The sequence below is a fragment of the Camelus bactrianus genome, chromosome 16 (assembly GCF_048773025.1).
Source record: "Camelus bactrianus isolate YW-2024 breed Bactrian camel chromosome 16, ASM4877302v1, whole genome shotgun sequence".
Classification (NCBI taxonomy): Eukaryota; Metazoa; Chordata; class Mammalia; order Artiodactyla; family Camelidae; genus Camelus; species Camelus bactrianus.
The window spans coordinates 46,666,110-46,683,948 of record NC_133554.1 but is presented as its reverse complement, the minus strand read 5'-3'; the positions used below and the strand labels follow the sequence as shown (position 1 = coordinate 46,683,948).

Below are 17,839 nucleotides of genomic sequence, written 5' to 3'. Positions count from 1 at the left end.
AACTCTCACAGGCCGGCCTGTGTGAGCAAAGGGAAGGAAATGACACAGGCAGGGAAAAAAAAAAGCAAATCAAGGAAAAGACACAACAGCAGCTGGGCCTGCACCAGCCTCCAGCCCGGGCCCCACACTGAGCTCTCGCTCCCCCCGCCCTCGGGCTCGCGGCCCGGCTCTTTTGGGCCGGAGCGATCTGCCCCGCGGAGCGTGGGCCCTCGCTCCTGCCTCTGCTTCCTTGGGATGCGCCCGCCGCGCGGCCCAGCCGAAAAGAAGGCTGCTGAGTGGGCTCAGCCGGCCGGGACCGCCCCGGCGGGCCAGGGGTGCCAGAACCCCCGCCCGGGCCGCGGAGCCACTGAGCCGCTAGCAGGGCGGGAGAGCGCCGGCAGTCCGCAGCCCGGGCCGGGCGGGCTGTCCATGCCTGTCAGGCGGCGGCCCAGGGTCCTCCTCCCCTCAGCCCGGGGCGGGGCGACGCGAAGCAGCGCGGGCACAGGCCGGGGCGGTGGCGACACTCACCCATGGTGGCGATGGCGGCGGCGGCGTCTCGGGCCCGAGTGTCACCTCCGCAGCCGGGGCTGCATGCCGGGGGCCCGGGCGGCGGGGACGGCAGCGGGCCTGGCTCCGCGCGGGGGGCGCGGGCTGCGCTCTGGGCCCCCGCCGCCTCCCCAGGCTCCGGCTCCGGCTCCGCCCGCGGCCGGGCACTGTGGCATGGGCAGGGTGACCCGCTACATCCCTGGCGCTCCTGGGCTCGGCCCAGCCCGGCCTCGGCGGCCCCGCTCGGCCCGCCCGCCCGCCAGTCCCCCAGTCCCGCAGTCGCTCCGTCCGGCCACCGTTCTCCACCTCAGGAACGCTCCGAAAAACAAACCGCTGGTCGCGCAGCTCGCCCCCTTGCCTGTCACTCACCCCAGCGCCCGCCAATCCCAGGCAGTCGCTGGACGTTGGTACCACCTCCACTCACTTCATCGGCCAATAACAAGGAGGAAGTCATTGCCCCCACCGCCCCATCTCCCCCCGTTCTCTCCCCAACACCCCAACTCTCAGCCGCCAGCTAATCATCAGCACCACACGATGAACCAATCCCGCCTACTCTCGCAGGATGCCAATGGGCGAAGCCAAGGAGGTTTCCGAGGGCTGTCTACCGCCTGCCAATCATAGAAACAGCGGCCGGTTCCTTCCGCTGCTAGCCAATCACTTAGAGGGCTCTGAGCACCCTCCTCTGCGCATCCCTCGCAGGCTTGCCCGCCCTCTCTCCCCAGGAGGTGTTGGTGGCTCCAATCACAGCTCGCATTTGAGGCTCCGCCCATATTCCCACCTCCCATCAGTCACCAAAGGCTCCGCGGGCGCGCGGGCTGGCGTGGTTCCCCGCCGGCTACTTTGAGGCTGGAGTTTGGGAAGACGGCTGCAAGGGCCCCTGGCCTCCAGCCCCTCGGCGGTCCCTGAGGCTGACGTCCTACCCCTCCCTGTGCCCACATCGGGAGCGTAATAAGCGGGGAGGGTTCTGGCTCTGAGCGCTTCCCGGCGTGTGGCCACCTCTGCCGCCGGATCCCCTGGCAAGTCCTCCTGTTCAGACGCTGCGCTTGCCGGGAGGCAGGATCGGCTTACCATTGCCCGCCTTCTCCTGGGTCTCACACCTCCAGGGCCACACCTTCCAAGGGGCTGGGGTAGTGCCGAAAGGTGGGTCCTTGGAATCCGCTGGCCAGGGCCGAAACCATTAAGTGGCAAAGCCAGAGAGATTATTTCGGAAAGAAAAATTTTTTCCTAGTTATAATAAAAGCAGTACAAGCTCTTTGTGTTAAAACTGAAAAAATAAAAATTCAACCCAGAGATAATTTTATCTCTTTCCTACCTAAATATGCAAGTATAGCTTCACATTCTTTTGTCGTGTGCTTACATTTTATTATGTGTTTCCCAAGTCTCCAAATATTGTTCGAAAACAATTGTACTGGCTGCATATTTCAAAATGCAGTGACTATAATTAATTTTCCCAACCTCCGTTTTTCAACATTTTATACACCCAGATCTTCAGATTCCAAGTCCAGCAAAATTAATACAGGCTCCATTCCTCTGGCTCCAGTGTAATATAAATCAGATGCCAGAAACATCTTCCTCTGATGTCAACTAAAAATCTTTAGCAGTGGCTTTTCCTTGGGTGTCAAATTTCTTAAGCATTATTTAGACTTCCTTCTTTCTTTACACACCCCCCACCCCCCAATATTTAATCAGGCCCCATGTCCTGTTAGGTTTTTTTTTTCCCCAACAAGCTTTTAAGTCAGTCATTTTCCCACTTGTTGAGATCCCTACTCAGTTTACTGCAGTTCCTTAACTATAATAATCTCTCTTTTCTGGGAAGGGGAGGTAAAGTGGAGAAAGAATTAATATGTATCAATCATTTACTATATATTAGGCACATCATCTCATTTAATCTTTTCAATAACTCTGAGGTAAGTAATATTACTGTCATTTAAATGATGAAAGTGAGGCTCAGAGAAGTACCATGTCCAAGTGGTAGACCTGGGATCCATATCAGGTGTGTCTGACACCCAAAGGCCATGTTCTTGCACTAGGTCAAAGTTTCTCAACTGTTTTTTTCATTATCACCCATCAAGGAGAAAATTTTTAATTACTTAAATTCTCCCTAATGATTGGGATTAACAGATACACACTACCATATATAAATTAGCTATACAACAAGGACCTACTATATGGCACATGGAACTATATTCAATATCTTGTAATTACATGGAAAAGAATCTGAAAAATAGATATATACGTGTATAATTGAATTTTCTTTTTTTGTCTGTGTGTATAATTGAATCACTTTGCTGTATACCCGAAACTAACACAACATTACAAATCCACTATACATCAATTTTAAAAAATTCTCCCTAATGAGAGAAATTAAATACTAAGGAAGATTTTGTCAAATAGCGTTGAGCTTTGAAGGCCACATTCCATTAAAAAATTTTTTCACCTTTTTAGAATCATTTTTTGCCCTGTTGGGGATATCACCCTATTGAGACTGTGTGTAATAAGCCACTACTAGAGGTCACAATCTGCCAACCTGAGGCTGAGATCTGACCCTTAATTTTACTGAGCTGTGAGATATTTTTAAAAAGACCCATTTATGCTAGCGGAAATCTAGTACCCACTCCATTGTCTGTATTCAAAGGTTTATTCAGCAGCTTCTCCTGGAATGTCTAAAACACAACTCCAATTTAACGTATTTTATACTGAACTCTTGATTCTTTTCCCCTACCCCCAAAAAACTTTGCTCCTCTATTTTCCCAGTTGTTAAAATACAAACCTGGGAGAAGTATTCCTTGATTTTACTCTTTCACTAACATTCCTATATCCAAGCATCAAGGCTTTTTGGCTCTTGTTTCAAAATGTGTCTGAATCCAACTACTCACCACTTCCAACCTTGTGCAACCTGCCACCCTCTTTACTGGATGACGGCCCTAGCCTCCTAACTTGTCTCCTTGTTTCTTCTGGGGCCATGCAACAAATGATTCTCCACACAGCAGCCAGAGCGATCCTTATAAAATGTAATTCAGATCATGTCACTCCTCTGATGTCAACCCTCCAATGGCATCCCATCACACTCAGAATAAATCCCAAACTCTCTGTTATGGCCTTCCAGGCCCAACAGGAGCTAGCCCCAGCCAACCTTTCCTACTTCATCTCTCCTACTCCCTCAATCACTATCCTCCAGCCACACTGGCCTTCTTAGCATACTTTGAACCTACCAAGCTCAGGACCTTTCACCTCAGGACCTTTGCACTTGCCATTTGTTCTGCCTGGAATGATCTTCCCCAACATACTCCCACAGCTAATTTCTGCATTTCGTTCAGGTCTCTGCTCAAATGTCAACTTTTTAAGAGTGCCCTACCACCCCAACCAAAATACCCTCTCTCCCCTCCATCATTCTGTATTTCCATTCAGTATTTCCATATTCTGCCTTATTTTTCTTCACAGTGCCTGAAATTATATACTAACGTGTCTTTCCTCCGGCTACAGTGACCATAAGCCTTGTAGGAGCAGGGATTTTGTCCTGTTCACTGCTCTATCATCAGCACTTAGAATAGTGCCTTGCACATAGGAGAGAACTGTAATACAACTACAGTAAGCTTTTAGCTGAAAAGAGCATTCTGATTTTTCTTCTACCTTCCCAGCAACTGCTTTCCTTGAGGGCTTCATTTCCATTTTCTGTCCCTTAACCAGCCATCTCAAAAATTCCCATGCTGCTGTTACCATACTGGACTCTCTTCTGAGTTTCAGAGGCATTTCCTCTCTCCATTTTCATTTCCTCAAGTTGGGTGCTTTTGAGTTATCTAACTTGGAGAGCTCTTCCCCTCCATTTCCCCTCCCCCACTGCTAATCGTGACCATGTCTCCAATCCGTCCACTCCTCCTCCGACCCCAGCTCCACCAGCCTGATTCATACCATCATAATCTCCTATTTGGATTACTAACTGTAACAGCCTCCCAGTGTGTGCTCACATTACAGGGTGATCTTTTTAAAACAAACACCTGATCCAGTCATGCTCTGCTTAAAAATTTTTAGTTTCTCATCATCCTTGGGATAAGTCAAATATGTGAATGTAGCTAAGAAGGCCCTTCAGGACCCAGGCCATTCCTTCTCCAGCCACAAGTTTTTCCATTTCCCACCTCCACCAATCCCATCATTCACATTCTATGTTCTGGCCACAGAGAATTACCAGCAGTTCCACAAATATGACTCTCTCTTGCTTCTAACTAAGCATCTGCTGTTTTCTCTGTCTCAAACACATCTCTCCTTCATTCTTGCCCCACCCCCATTCTTTCAGGGAAGAAATAAGCCTAAATATTGCTCCTCTCAGGGAGCCTTTCTAGACAGGTGCCCCTAAATCTGGGTAGCAGAGCACCTAGTACTTTCTCCATCAAAGCACTTGTCCTACTCTACTGTAACTGCCTTTAAGAAAGTAAGCATGGGCGGGAGGATACAGCTCAGTGGTAGAGTGCATGGTTAGCATGCACAAGGTCCTGGGTTCCATTCCCAGTATAGCACCTCCATTAAAAAATAATAAAAATAAACAAATAAACCTAATTACCTCCCCCCCCACAAAAAAAAAAAATAAGAAAGAAAGCATAAAGACAGAAGCCATGTCATTCAAAATGGTATGCCTAGCATCTTTCATAGAACATTCAAAAAACAAATATTTGTTTACAGAATAAGTGAACCTCAAGAGGGGATGTTAGTAACTGAATGCAATTTCCACAGATATGCCCTTTTAGCTATATGTTTATCTTCTCTATACTGTTTCTCTCCTCATTTTCCCCATGTGAAACCTCCCAACTGGGCCAGGCTTTCTCAAGTCTGTTCCCCTAGTTTTACACTGAGTAGATGCCCCTGGTTAAACATCTAAGTCATCCCTGCTCCTAGTGCTTAGGGCCTCAGAAATGCTGGTCCCATTAGGTGGCCAGTCACACATCAGCTGCACACTTTCCCTTTCTTCCTTCAAGAGCACAGGACAGGGAACAATACAAATGAATAAATTCCCTTAAGAGCTAGCTCAATGAATTTGCTGTAAAAAAGAAAACAAGCCAACAAACCTATCACCTGATTTGATGAAAATTCTTTTAAATTCAGAGGTAAAGTGGAATAAATTCAGATTACCAGTTCAACCAATTAGTTTACCTGCATTGTTAAGGAATAATGTAAATAGAGATTTTTACATCTTGTTTACATTTTTATATATTAGTGACATTTACTTCTATAGAAAAATTGCTTTTCATTTTGATTTTTTTTTTAATCATGCTGAGTCATTTTTTTTTTAATGGCGGTACCAGGGATTGAACCCAGGCATGCTAGGCATGTGCCCTACCACTGAGCTATTTTTCTCCCCATCTTTTCATTCTGAAATTCCACCTCTATAAATTTATCCTAAAGAATATTTTGCAAGAGTGGAAAGGTAAAGAATATTCATGTAGCATCTTTTGTAAGAATGATAACCCAAATGTCCACTGACAGAGACTAGTTAAATAAATCATGGCACAATAATTAATACAACAAAATACTATGTAGCTACCAGAAAGAATGAAGCAGATCTCTCCAATCTAATACCAAAAGATATCCAGGATATACCTTGGTGGAGAATTGGGGGTGGGGGGAGGGGGGAAGCAGGGGTGGGTGAGACAGGCTATAAACAGGTATGTACAGGGTGATCACATCTCAGTTTTTAAAATGCTCATTCATACTTACTAGGGGGAAAAAGGCCAACATTTATTGAACACTTACTATTGCCAGGTACTGTTTTAAGGGCTTAACATATATTAACTCACTTAATTCTCAAAACAGCCCTATGAAATAGGTACTATTATCCCCATTTTATGGATGAAGAAATAGGTACAAAGAGCTTAAGTTCTTGCCCAGGGTTGCTAGCAATTGGCAGAGTCAGAATGTGTTTCCTGGCATACTGGTACCAGTGAGTAGAGTAGGTTGTTAATAGCAGTTTTATTTTAGGAGGCAGGATTAGATGAGACTTTTTATCTTTTTGTTATATATTTCTATAAGGTCTTACTTTTTAAAAAAACAATAAATATTACCTTTTTGGTACAAACCAAAAAAAAAAAGAAAGGAAAAAGTAAAAACTGCTTCTTGGGTTAGAACAAAGAAATTGATTTCAGTCAAGACTAGTGTGTTATCTATCACGACACCCTCTTTTGACAGACCTACTGGCTCATTTATTTTCTCTTCACAGAACATCTCCAGGAGTCCCCTGGGATTCAGAAGCTGGGGACTCTTATTAGAGTATGGAGCTTTACTAATTGCTATGCTAACTCAACCACATGGCTGAATTTCCATGGCTGGCTGGAGGCAGAGCCTTCACTGCACCTGTTTCATTCACCCAGGGCCCCTGGCAGAGGTGGGGCAGCTACGTACCAACTGAACACTTCTTGTAAGAGTCAAGGCTGTGGACAGTGCCTGTCACTAGTACCCCATCCCACTGAAAGGACACTTGAAAGTGAGCCTGAGCCAGCTCCAAGGTGCTTAATGATTTTGTGTTGCTAAGACAATGACTAAAGATAAGGCAAAGGCAAGCCAGGACCAGACCCCTTTCTTTTTTGACTTTAAGGTGCACCTACTCTCGGCCTCTCACATGCTGTCTCCCTAGTTGGACAATAATGTGACTAGTTTTCCTTTTTTAAAAAATGTTTCCCATGATAAAAGTAATCCATGACTACAGAAAATAAAACTCAGTTATAACACCACCACCCAGAGATAACCAGTTTTGATATTTTGGTATACTTCCTTCTAGACTTTTCTTTTGAACTTCATATATACAGTATGATACATGTTAAAAATTTTTGGATCATACTTTATAGATAAATAGATAGATAGAAACAGTTTTGCATCTTTGTTTTTCACTTAACATATTACACACATTTTCTGACATAAAATATTCTTTGAAAAATAATTCTAGTGGCAGAATAACTCATATCCTCTTTACTTAACTATTCAGTTAAATAGTTACTTAACTATTTAATCTATGTAGCTAAGGGTCTCTTTACCAGATCTAGAGGCAGATCAGATACAAGTAAGCTTTCATTCCTGCCTTTCCCATATTAACTGCAGGGAAGACTGCAGGGCACCGCCAGGGGTCAGTACAGAGCTGCCTAGTATGCTTTGATGTATGAAAACTGGTTACACAAGAATTCATATAAACAAATCCTATCTATTAGATTAGAGGATTATTCACATGAGTAACCAAGTTCCCTTCTAGAGCAGGCTTCCTTAGTACAGACTTCTCAGATCAGAAATGATCACATTCCTTCAGGTTAATTTTTATTGAACATTTACAAAACAGAGCTATTTTATAAACCAAGGTCTATCAATACAAGATGTAGTTCTCAACTGCTTGGTATGAGATCATCTGTGCATAAAGCACTTGAACTTGTTTTAAAAATCAAATAAATAAAATATGAAACTATCTTATAAACTATGAAGTGGCATTTAAACTTTACGTTGCCCTATTTTATGATGTGCTGTTCAGATATTTAGATAGCTCCTATAAAAACTAAAGAATCTCCTAGTATCTATCCTGATATGAAATGAGGCATAAAAGCCTATGCTTTGGCACGATAGTGGATTATTTAATTGGTTTTCCTCCCCCTAGCCTTCACTCTCCAGTCATCATCAAATTAGTAATCTGTTTTCCTACACGGTGAAATTATCATTTACAGCCAATTTGGTTTTAGTTGTTTCTATCCTAATTTACCTTAGGCACATTCAGGAAAATTACTCTGAGCTTAGAACTGGCATAAACAACTTATAAATAGGTGAATAACAGGGATCAAAAAGCCACTCCAGGCCCGACACGCTTGACGGGCTCCAGCACAGGTGGTTGGCACTCCTGGTCTCTCTAAACCCAGAAGTGACTCTTAGGAGCAAAAGACACCAAGGCCCCTATTTCCCACCTGGCCAGGCTTCTGACTCAGCCCTTCACCCTTCCTTCTGTTCTCAGTTCCTCTCCAGTCCCCAGTGCCCCACCATCTGGCATCAGGGATGAAAAGGAGCTAGGGTTGGGCATTCTGGGGATCAAGCATCTTTCAAAACCAGCTTGGTACGGCCTTTCCTGAGTGCAGCCCACTGACAGGTCCCTTCTGACCAGTCTCAGAACACAGTGAGTGACCCAGGCAAAGCAGGGCCTGAGAGTCCCTTATCATTGGCATTTGATTTCCTAGTGGGATTGGGTCTTACTCTCTGGCAGAAGGGCACAGAGGCTCCATGAAGAGGACAAGGATACATGCACAGCAGCTCACACTGCCCTGGGACAGCTCCAGTAGAGTGCAATCCTGTGTCTTCCCTGTGAAGTTCTGTGTCTTAGAGCAGGATCTAACACAGGGCATCAACTGAACAGCTTGTACTCTTCTTAAGTACAGTCCCTGGTACATAATAGGTGTTTGATAATTATTAATTGTGTGAATGAGTGACAGGTTTAGACCATTAGACCAGCACTAGAGCACAAAGTAGCAAGAGAGAGCTCATTTCTAAGGCTAACAAAAAAAGTCTGGGGATTGGAATAGTGGAACTAAGCCTATAGACTTGAAAGAAAGTCAAGAGGGTCCCAACAACTGGACACAAACCCAAGAAAACTCAAGAGCCATACAGCAGCAGAGCAGCAACCCCGGTCAATCACTGTTATTATTTAAGAGCAGTTTCTAGTACATGGACCCTCGGGGCACCTACCATCCCCACAAGGGCTAACTTCCTGAGATCGGAGTCTGACTAACTACTGGCCACATCCTGCATCCAAAAGAATGGGGACGGACTTATCCAGGAGGGTTCTGAGACACCCGCAGAGCTAAGAGGCCTCAAGGAAGTGCAGGGATTCCCTTGACCACAGAGCTGCAGGTCTTATGCCTCCTAACCTGTTAGACTCCCGCCACCCCAACCAACCTGCTTGAGTCTCAGAGGACGCTGCAGAAGTTTGTGCTCCAGAGTAGGCTGCCAGTTACCTGGGAAGGAGCTTGGGGGCATGTGCACCCAGGTTACTCAATGTTGTCATAGACGTGGATCACGTCATCATGGTTGCCAAGAGCCTGGATGAGCTGGGCAGCCTGCTCCAGGTCAGGGTCAGCCAGTCGCACCTTTGTGTTGGGGATGAACTCTAGCGCACAGGACACAGAACACAGGCCCAGGGAGTCCAGCTTCTTCCTCACTTGATGCAGTAAAGAAGCATCGCAAATAAACTAGGGACAAAGGAAAGTCAGGAGGTGAGGAGCCAGGAGATAACAGGACAAAGCCAGACAGAACTTTGTAAAACCTAGTGGATGTAATGTATCACTGGGTTTAAGTCTTCACTGGCAGAGATGAAGTTTCAGGTATTCTGAATCCTTCTCATTGTCCTCAGAAGAGTAAGCCCTATCCAGCAATCACTTAATAAATGTTTGTGCAATAGGTGAGCTCTTTACCTCATCTGTACCCCGGGTGCAGGAAAGAAGAAACTGGGAGAAAAATGACTTAACGTGTCTCTTAGGGCCCTCTTGGAAGTCCACTAAACACATACTCACTTTAAAAATGTTATTTTCCTCTTCGTCTTCAGTTTCCTTGACATCCTCAGCTCCTGCTTCGATTGCCAGCTCTAGGGCACGCTCTAGGTTCACAGCTTTCTTCTCTCTGTCCTCCACTCCAACCACAATCACCCCCTTTTTGTCAAAGGAGTGGCGAGCTCCTTCAGCCATCATTCCCCTAATAGGAAAGGAAATGGGCCAGAACTGAGTGCCTTTAGACACTCAGCCTCCACACAGCACTGCACAGCATCATTCCCACCCAGCCCCTGGAGTGTATACAGACATGGAGCAGCTCTCTTCCTGAAGAAGATGCAGCTACCATTGCGCCAGGAAACAATTCAAACATAATCTACCCTCTATTTTCTGCGCTGACTGGAGTTTGGAGAAGGCAAAGACTTTGTTCACCAATTCCCATGCAATTAAGATTCCATTTCTGGTGGAACATTTTAAGACCAGGACATTATATGACTACATAAGATAATGGGACACAGGGGTCCTTCCTCACTGGATCCTTTTGGATCCTGTCTAGTATAGAACACATTAAGGGAGAATAAATTATCCCATTTGAACTCTGTTAAGGATGAAGTGTGTGTAAAACTCGGAACACCACCAGGAACAACAGTACTTTCCTTACACACAATTGGAACCTAAAGGTTCTGTCCGCTTCCACTCCCCCCAGACACACACCTACCCATTCTTATTCAGGATACGTCTGATGTCCGACTGGCACTTGGAGCCACTGTTAGATAACGCCTCAATGAGAAGAGAAGAGCCACCAGGGCCTCGGCCCTCATACAACAAATAAATGCCCTTGGTTTTCTGCAATAAACAACACAAGCACATTTTCCTGTTTCCTAATCCCCTCCTACATGCCAACCCAGAACCATAGGCACCACAAAGTTGACTCCATGGGATGAGCTCTCTGAGCTGGAGCCTAGGCTCTTAAGTCTTTATTTTTGTTTTCACCCTCTTAGAGGAGGCCCTTGGGGCCAACTTTTGATGTAACTGGAAGTACTTGGGAGGGAGTCTGTTTCTCCTGTCCCTGAACAATCAGTCAGCCATCTCCCAACTTTATTTCCTCCCCTCCCCAGCTGAATCCCACACCTACCCCTCCATCACGCCCACTATAACTCATCCTCCCACATCTTATCCCAAGGGAAACATACCTGTGCTCCTAGGCTGCTGAGTACTGGTACATGAAATTACACATCTGAGCCTTATCAAATAGCATGGCCTCCAAATTCAGTCAATCAAAAACTCTAATGACCAATCTCATTCAGACCTCCCATACCACCTCCGCTCATCCCTTGTCCATGTATCCGATCTTCATCACTCTTGCCATCACCCTGCCCTGCTGTCTTCCCAGGAACTCTCAACTGATGACCTCTTTCTGCTTTCACAAAGGAAATAAAGGACCCACAGGTCGGGGAAAATCCTCTGCCTCCACCACCTCACCTGTACCAGGGCTGACGGGAAGGCAGTATGTACCATGGTTAGAGCATAGGCTCTGGAGTGTGTATGGTGCCAAGTCTGTCATTTTCTGTGTGACTTGGTCAGGTCGCCTAATCTTTCTGTGCCTCAGTGTCCACTTAAGGTTGTTCTGAGGATTCAGTGAGATAACGTATACAAAGTTCTTATCAAGTGCTTGGCCTGGAGTAAACACTCAATATCTATTAGCTGTTAAGATGATTACTTCCTCAGATCCTTTCCACTCATCCCAGAGAAGAGGTGTCCCCTTACCTGGGCTCTGAAGACAACACCCACACCTAGGGTCTACATCCCAGACCCTCTCACCATCACTATCATCTGCACCCTCTCTCTTTCTACTGGCTGTTCTCCTTCAAGGCATAAATATTAGAAAAACAAAGGTTTCCTCAATTTAACATCAGGGCTTTCCCCATACTGTGCCCCTTCTTTTTACGTCATCTCCTCACGATTCAGCTCAACAGTCCTAGGCAGTATGGTCCTGCACCTTATCTATACAACCTATTCCTGACTGTGCTCCCATAACCAATGGCTGAGTCATCAGAAGGCTCTGGGTTGAGGGTGTCAACCACACTGTGACCCTTCTCTCTTAATTTAAAGAGTATGTGATGGCATTCCAGACATGGGGTGCCCTGTTGGGGCTGTGAGCAGTAACAAGGATGTCAAACTGAGGACACACCTCCATTTTCAGCGCTCCCTCAATTGTTGACTTGGGCATTTGCTTGCTGCGACACACCTCTAAGATGCTGGCCAGACTGCTGTTGAGCTCAGGGTTGGGACCTCCTTCTGAGATCGAAAAGAGTAAGCAAAGACATCTCATTATGACATGGGAGAAAAAAGGGACTTCCCTCTCCCCTCTCCACCCCCATCCCCATCAGCCAAAAGAGTGACAACTCACCACTTAGCCCTCGGTTAGTTTAGAACACTCTATCCAGTGTTTGAATGGGATATAAATTAATATTTCGGTAAAGTTTTTAATTCACTCTGAATGAACGACAGAGCATCGGGATGGGCCCTGGTCCAACTCCCGGAGGCAAGCGAGGCCATGGGCACAGTGAGGACAGTGGCGGCCAGCGGTGGGTGACCGTCAGGTTCTCACCTTTAATCGCTAGGCGAATGCTCAAACTGAGCTTAGAAAAGATGCGACTCCTTTCGGTGTCCTTAGGACCCTTGATGTGACGGACTTTGGACCACTTGTTGTGCCCAGCGGGGACAGCCGCGGTGAGGTGCAGCGTCCGACCCCCAGCGGGGCTACAGCCCGGGGGCTCAGGCTGGGAGGCCCGGGGGACCTGGACCCCAAGGCCTCGCGCCCGCAAGCATGGAGCAGCGGCCCGGTTCAGGCTGAAGGTGGCCCAAGCCGCCATCGGCTCTGACCCTGGGCCAAGGTCAGTAAGAGCAGCGGCCAAGGTCAGCCCGCTCCGTCTGCCGCCGAAACAAGCAGATCCAGAGCCTGCGGCTCCCTCCGCCCGTCACCGGAGACCCAAAGTCTCAGGCCCGCTCGAGGCAGACTCCACGCGAAAACCCCACTGTCCCCGCGGCAGCCGGGAATGGGTATTTTCGAGGGTGTTGCACACTTCCTTTCCCCGGTCCGTTCCAAAAACGCGTCCCCACCGCCCGCAAAATCGGTTCCGCCTCTGCACGGTACTCGCCTTTCTGCTGCCCCCGCGCAGAGCTGGGGCTGAGGTGGGGCGACTTAGTGCTCAATCCGTCCTGGTTGCCGGCGCCGGACTTTATTTCCCCACAATGATTTATAGAGGTACATCTGAGTTATGAAACAGATTTTGCTTCAGAATGGCTTCCCAACTCTGAGCAGATCTAGAATGAGAAATGTTTTGTTGTTGCAAAAAAATAACGTAGTTCAACCACCTCGTTTTACAGGTAAAGAAATTGCAGCCCAGAGATGTGTTTTGCCCGATCCTTTAGTCTCCCTAAACTTCCTCTTTGCTATCTGTAAATAAGGATGCTACTACTTGCTTTACCAACATAGGCAAGTTGAAAACACAAAATAAGCCCTTGAGGTTTTAAAGTAATAAATTCTTATGTAAATAGCAGTACGATCATAGTGATGAAGTCCCTAAATGCCAAAGACGCTTGAGATTCAGATTGGATTCAGGACGTCCTAAAGAGGGAGAATAATCAGAAGAGATTTCTGGAGCCAAATTCCCCTCTGCATTTTCCCTCTGCTCTCCCAAAAAGAGAAAGCCAAGGCCATTAGGAAGAGAAGATAAAGAAGAAACCAAACAGCAACTGCTGAAAAAACTTTCCACTGGCTCACTGTACTGGTGAGATTAAATCCAGAGGGCTTGGTGTGTTAGATAGAGAACGGCTTAAGCTTGTGGCCTCTGGTTTGAACTTTTAGGTTCAAAACCCAGTTGTTACACTTACTAGTGTAACCTTGGGCAAGTTGCTTTACTTTCCTATATTTCCGCTTCCTTAAACTGTAGAATGGCCATGCTAGGATTAAATGGGATAATGGATAAAGTACATGGGCTTACATTTATGTTAGTTATTATTATATAAGAACCTCCATAACTTCAGATCTACCAATTTTTCTGGTCTCATGTCCTGACACTGCAGTCCAGTTGGAGGGAATTACTCACTGTACTCTGAATACATGTTCTTTATCTCCTCTTTGCTCCTCTACCCTAGTGAACTTCATTGTTTCACTGGTAAGATTTTTATCAGGTTTCAAGACCCAGTTCAGCTGTCACCTCCTTGGTTAAAGCCTTCTTAAGAGTCCTTCTTGGAATTTTTAGATGTAACTAAGAGTGCAATTATGAATTGTTCTTTTGTTAGTTTATTACCAGAGCTACTTGGACTGGGCACTCCCCTCCTTGTACTTTGCAGATTATATTGAAACACCAGATTGCTCCTACTTCTCTTCATTCTTGTATTGAGCACAAACCTGTGTCTTTGCTGTTCTACCTCACTTTTCCTGGCTAATTTTTCAAGAAATCAGCTCAGGCATCATTTTCCATAGGAGGAAAACATCTTAACATTCTTCATTTGCGCTCAGATGTCCTACTCTGTGTGCTTACATAACACTTCATACATGTCTATACCATAGCACTTTTAAAATTCATAATGTTTATGTTTGTCTCTGCCATGACATAATACTTTGAGAACAGGATTATACTTCTGTGCCCAGCATAGTTCTTTTTTTAAAAGAACTTTATTGATATATAAATATACAAGTAACCAATTTAAAGTGTAAAATAATTTTTAGTATTTTCACAGATCTGTGCAGCCATCACCACGATTTTATGTTTTAATCAGTCCCAAAAGAAACCCTGCACCCATTAGCAGTCACTTTCCATTTTCCCCCAATTCCCCCAGTCCTAGGCAACCACCAATTTACTTCTATCTCTATGGGTTTGCCTATTCTGGACATTTCATATGAATGGAATCATATAATATGTGGTCCTTTGTGACTGGCTTCTTTCATTTGGCATAATGTTTTCAGAGTTCATCCCTGTTGTAGCATGTATCAGTCCTTGATTCATTTTTGTTGCCAAATAACATTCCATTGCATTGAATATACCACTTTTTATTTATCCATTCATCAGTTTATGGACATTTTGGTGGTTTCCACCTTTTGACTATTATGAATAATGTTGTTATGAACATTCATGTACAAGCTTCTGTGTAGACATATGTTTTCATTTCTCTTGGGTATATGCCTCAGAGTGGAATTGGTAGGTCGTATAGTAACTCTGTTTAACCTTTTGAGGAACTGCCAGAGTGTTTTCTGAAACAGTAGCATTGTTTTACATCCCCACCAGCAATGTATGAGGTCTCCAGTTTCTCCACATCCTTGCTAATACTTATCATCTCTTTTTGACTCTAGCTGTTGCCATCCTAGTGGGTATGAAGTGGTATCTCCTTGTGGTTTTGATTTGTATTTCCCAAATGACTAATGATGCTGAGCACCTTTTCAGGTGCTTATTAGCTATTCATTCAGAGTATTACTTTTTGTAATTTAAAAATATAGCCTAATATAAATGTTACTTTGAGTAGCAAAAAGCAAATTAAGGGAATTTAGAATCACAAATAAGTGTAGAGGCCAAAACAAAGTTTGAGACTGCCCTAGTCCAATTGGTCTAAATACACCAGGGCAAACCTGTAGTCCCATGAAGTCAGGCTATCCACTCACTGCAACAAGGGAAACTGCACAACAGAGGGATGGTGGGGGTTCCTCACCAAACAAAGGAAAATATCGTTATTATAGAATTATGGGGAAGAGTGGAGGATAGGTAAAGTTTCATTGAAACAAGAGTTTGATAGACTCAAAGGAATACAGAGCTGTATGAAGAGGGTCAACGTCAACTCTGGACTACGAAGTGGACCCAGGGTTCAGTTTCTTCGGTAACTACAAAGTTAAATGTGGAATGTTGTGTTCTGAAACCCCTGATCTGAAGCTCTACATCTGGGTTGGAAATCAAGGCTGCTTCTCTGTCAAAGCAACTTAGGTTTTCCAAGCAAGACTATAAGGCTTCATTCTCAGTGACATAGTTTCAAAAAGCAAGTTTTCTGACAGTCTATGATTTTAGAGAAGAAAGATTCTTAGTGACTTAAAAAAAAAAGTCACTCAGAAAAAGGAATTGTATATAATACTTTAAGTTGCAGTGTGTGCTTGGGAGAAACAGTTTCTTGTTAACCTTGCAGCTGGTTCTGCTTGTGTCTGTTTATCTATGAAGAATGGCAGGGCAGATTTTTACTTTCTCATCTGAGATAGTATTTACTGTCTCAAGATAAATTCACAAGTGACTGAACCATCTCTAGAGGCCTAGTTGTCAGGGTCATTGAAATCTTTAACTAACAGTGAGCCTTGGATGCCAAAGACTGGCTGAGGGCATCATTCCATTAGGTTTGAACAGGTGTTGTGCAGTACGAATGGCTCTCAATGAATGAGACTACATTCCAGATACTGTGCTAATTTGATGGTAAGGTGGAGACATTACTATTTATTAACTACTGTATTTCCTCTTCCTAGGCACAAGGGAAGACTACATTTCTTGACCTTCCTTGCAATTAGGTTGGAATCACGTGACTAAACCTGGCTGATATGGGCATAAATAAGTAAGGCTTCCCTCTACAAAGCAGCCTTGGAAGCCGTATGTTCCAGATGATGGAGCTATAAGATGGAGGTGGGCTGACTGACCTCCAAAGGACTACATGTGAGCGAAAAATAAGCTTTTGTTGTGTTCAGTCTCTGAGCTTTGGGAGTTTGTTACTGCAGCATAACCCAGTCTGTTGAGATGAATAGTTAGTATTACTCTCCCAGCTTTCCCCTTAAAAACCAGAGTAGGAGAATCATGCTTTTCCCATAAAATATATATTGTCAGACCACAACAGCACAGTACTAACAGAGCCAGCAGATGCTTGTTTTAACACATAAAGTTTCAACTCTCATACCACATACTTCTCTGCAGACTTACGGCCACCGCCAGCTCCACGTCCTCTGACGCAGCGGCAGGCACTTACTAAATATTGGCTCACTGAACCCATCACAGTTTGCCTTTCTTCTCTTCCTTTGAAATGGCTTAACATGAGCCCAGAATGAAAATAAACGGAGTATTCATCCAGGACTCACATTTGAATGGCAATGGGAATAGAACTCCTCTATCCTATCACGTTGGGGCACAGGCTGCAGAAGCCGGCTTGGACTTGGAAACTCCAGTCAGCCATCAGAGCCTGGTGTCCTGACCCACAGGATCTGGGAGTTTCTCGGTCATCCTTCCCAGGCAGTAGATTACTGAATCCTGATTATCCCGTCCTTTAGTAAGTCTCTTCAGTTGTGCCCCACCCTCCTTCCCTGCTGCTCCTGCTTTAGTTCAAGCTTTCACTTTTTCTTACCTTGACTAGTATAATAGGTGTAGTGACTCCCTGTCTCACCCCGACTCAGATGCATTTTCTTCATTGCCTCCTAAAATGCAATTTTGAGCATGACCTCCCTCTATTTAAATTTCCTAAGTCTCATACAGGAGTAAAGTCTGGCCTCTCTGCAAAGCACAAAGACAGCCTGCTCTGGTCCTGCTCGCCTCTCACCACACTTCCCACCATCCTCCATACAAAACCCCATGTCAACGTATGATTCTCTGAATAGAATCACAATCTTTCTTGCCTCTATAGATTTGTACATGGATGTTCTCTCTGCCTCAAATGTCTTTATTCCCAGAGAACTCCAACTCAGCCTTCAAATCCCCGTTCAACCAACCTTCATTTGGTGAGATTTTCCCTGACCTCTGTTGACTCCTACCCCTCCTCAGGGCCACCAGTAACCCTGAACACACCCATTACTGCACAACGCT

At 45.2% G+C, this 17,839-nt stretch overlaps 2 protein-coding genes across 5 annotated transcripts in view; both read right to left on the bottom strand.

Annotated features, from left to right (window-relative positions):
• The window catches only part of MAP3K3 (mitogen-activated protein kinase kinase kinase 3), a 58,425-nt gene extending 57,562 nt beyond the window's left edge, over nucleotides 1–863 (bottom strand). For 2 of the 4 annotated variants that reach the window (XM_074343462.1, XM_074343464.1), the window contains exon 1: nucleotides 508–863. In XM_074343462.1, coding sequence (XP_074199563.1) covers nucleotides 508–511 — 4 coding nt within the window. In that variant the 5' untranslated portion in view covers nucleotides 512–863. The remainder of the gene's footprint in view (nucleotides 1–507) is intronic. The other 2 variants (XM_074343461.1, XM_074343463.1) reach the window with 1 other exon arrangement.
• A 6,930-nt stretch (nucleotides 864–7,793) lies between these two features.
• On the bottom strand, nucleotides 7,794–13,120 carry TACO1 (translational activator of cytochrome c oxidase I). Its single transcript, XM_010955996.3, has 5 exons — nucleotides 12,628–13,120; nucleotides 12,208–12,314; nucleotides 10,735–10,862; nucleotides 10,044–10,221; nucleotides 7,794–9,722 (listed from the first exon to the last, which is right to left on the bottom strand). Exons 1-5 carry the CDS (start codon nucleotides 12,890–12,892, stop codon nucleotides 9,522–9,524), a joined length of 879 nt encoding a protein of 292 aa, XP_010954298.1. The 5' UTR covers nucleotides 12,893–13,120; the 3' UTR covers nucleotides 7,794–9,521.
• Between the last annotated feature and the right edge of the window lie 4,719 nt (nucleotides 13,121–17,839).

Bases quoted from the DNA above. Each gene is read 5' to 3' on its own strand.
- TACO1 (XM_010955996.3), bottom strand. From the start codon at position 12,892: ATGGCGGCTTGGGCCACCTTCAGCCTGAACCGGGCCGCTGCTCCATGC. The intron at 12,315-12,627 runs GTGAGAACCTGA...TTTCGATCTCAG, and splicing joins CATTCGCCTAGCGATTAAAG to AAGGAGGTCCCAACCCTGAG. The intron at 10,863-12,207 runs GTGTGTCCTCAG...TGTTTATTGCAG, and splicing joins AGGGAGCGCTGAAAATGGAG to AAAACCAAGGGCATTTATTT.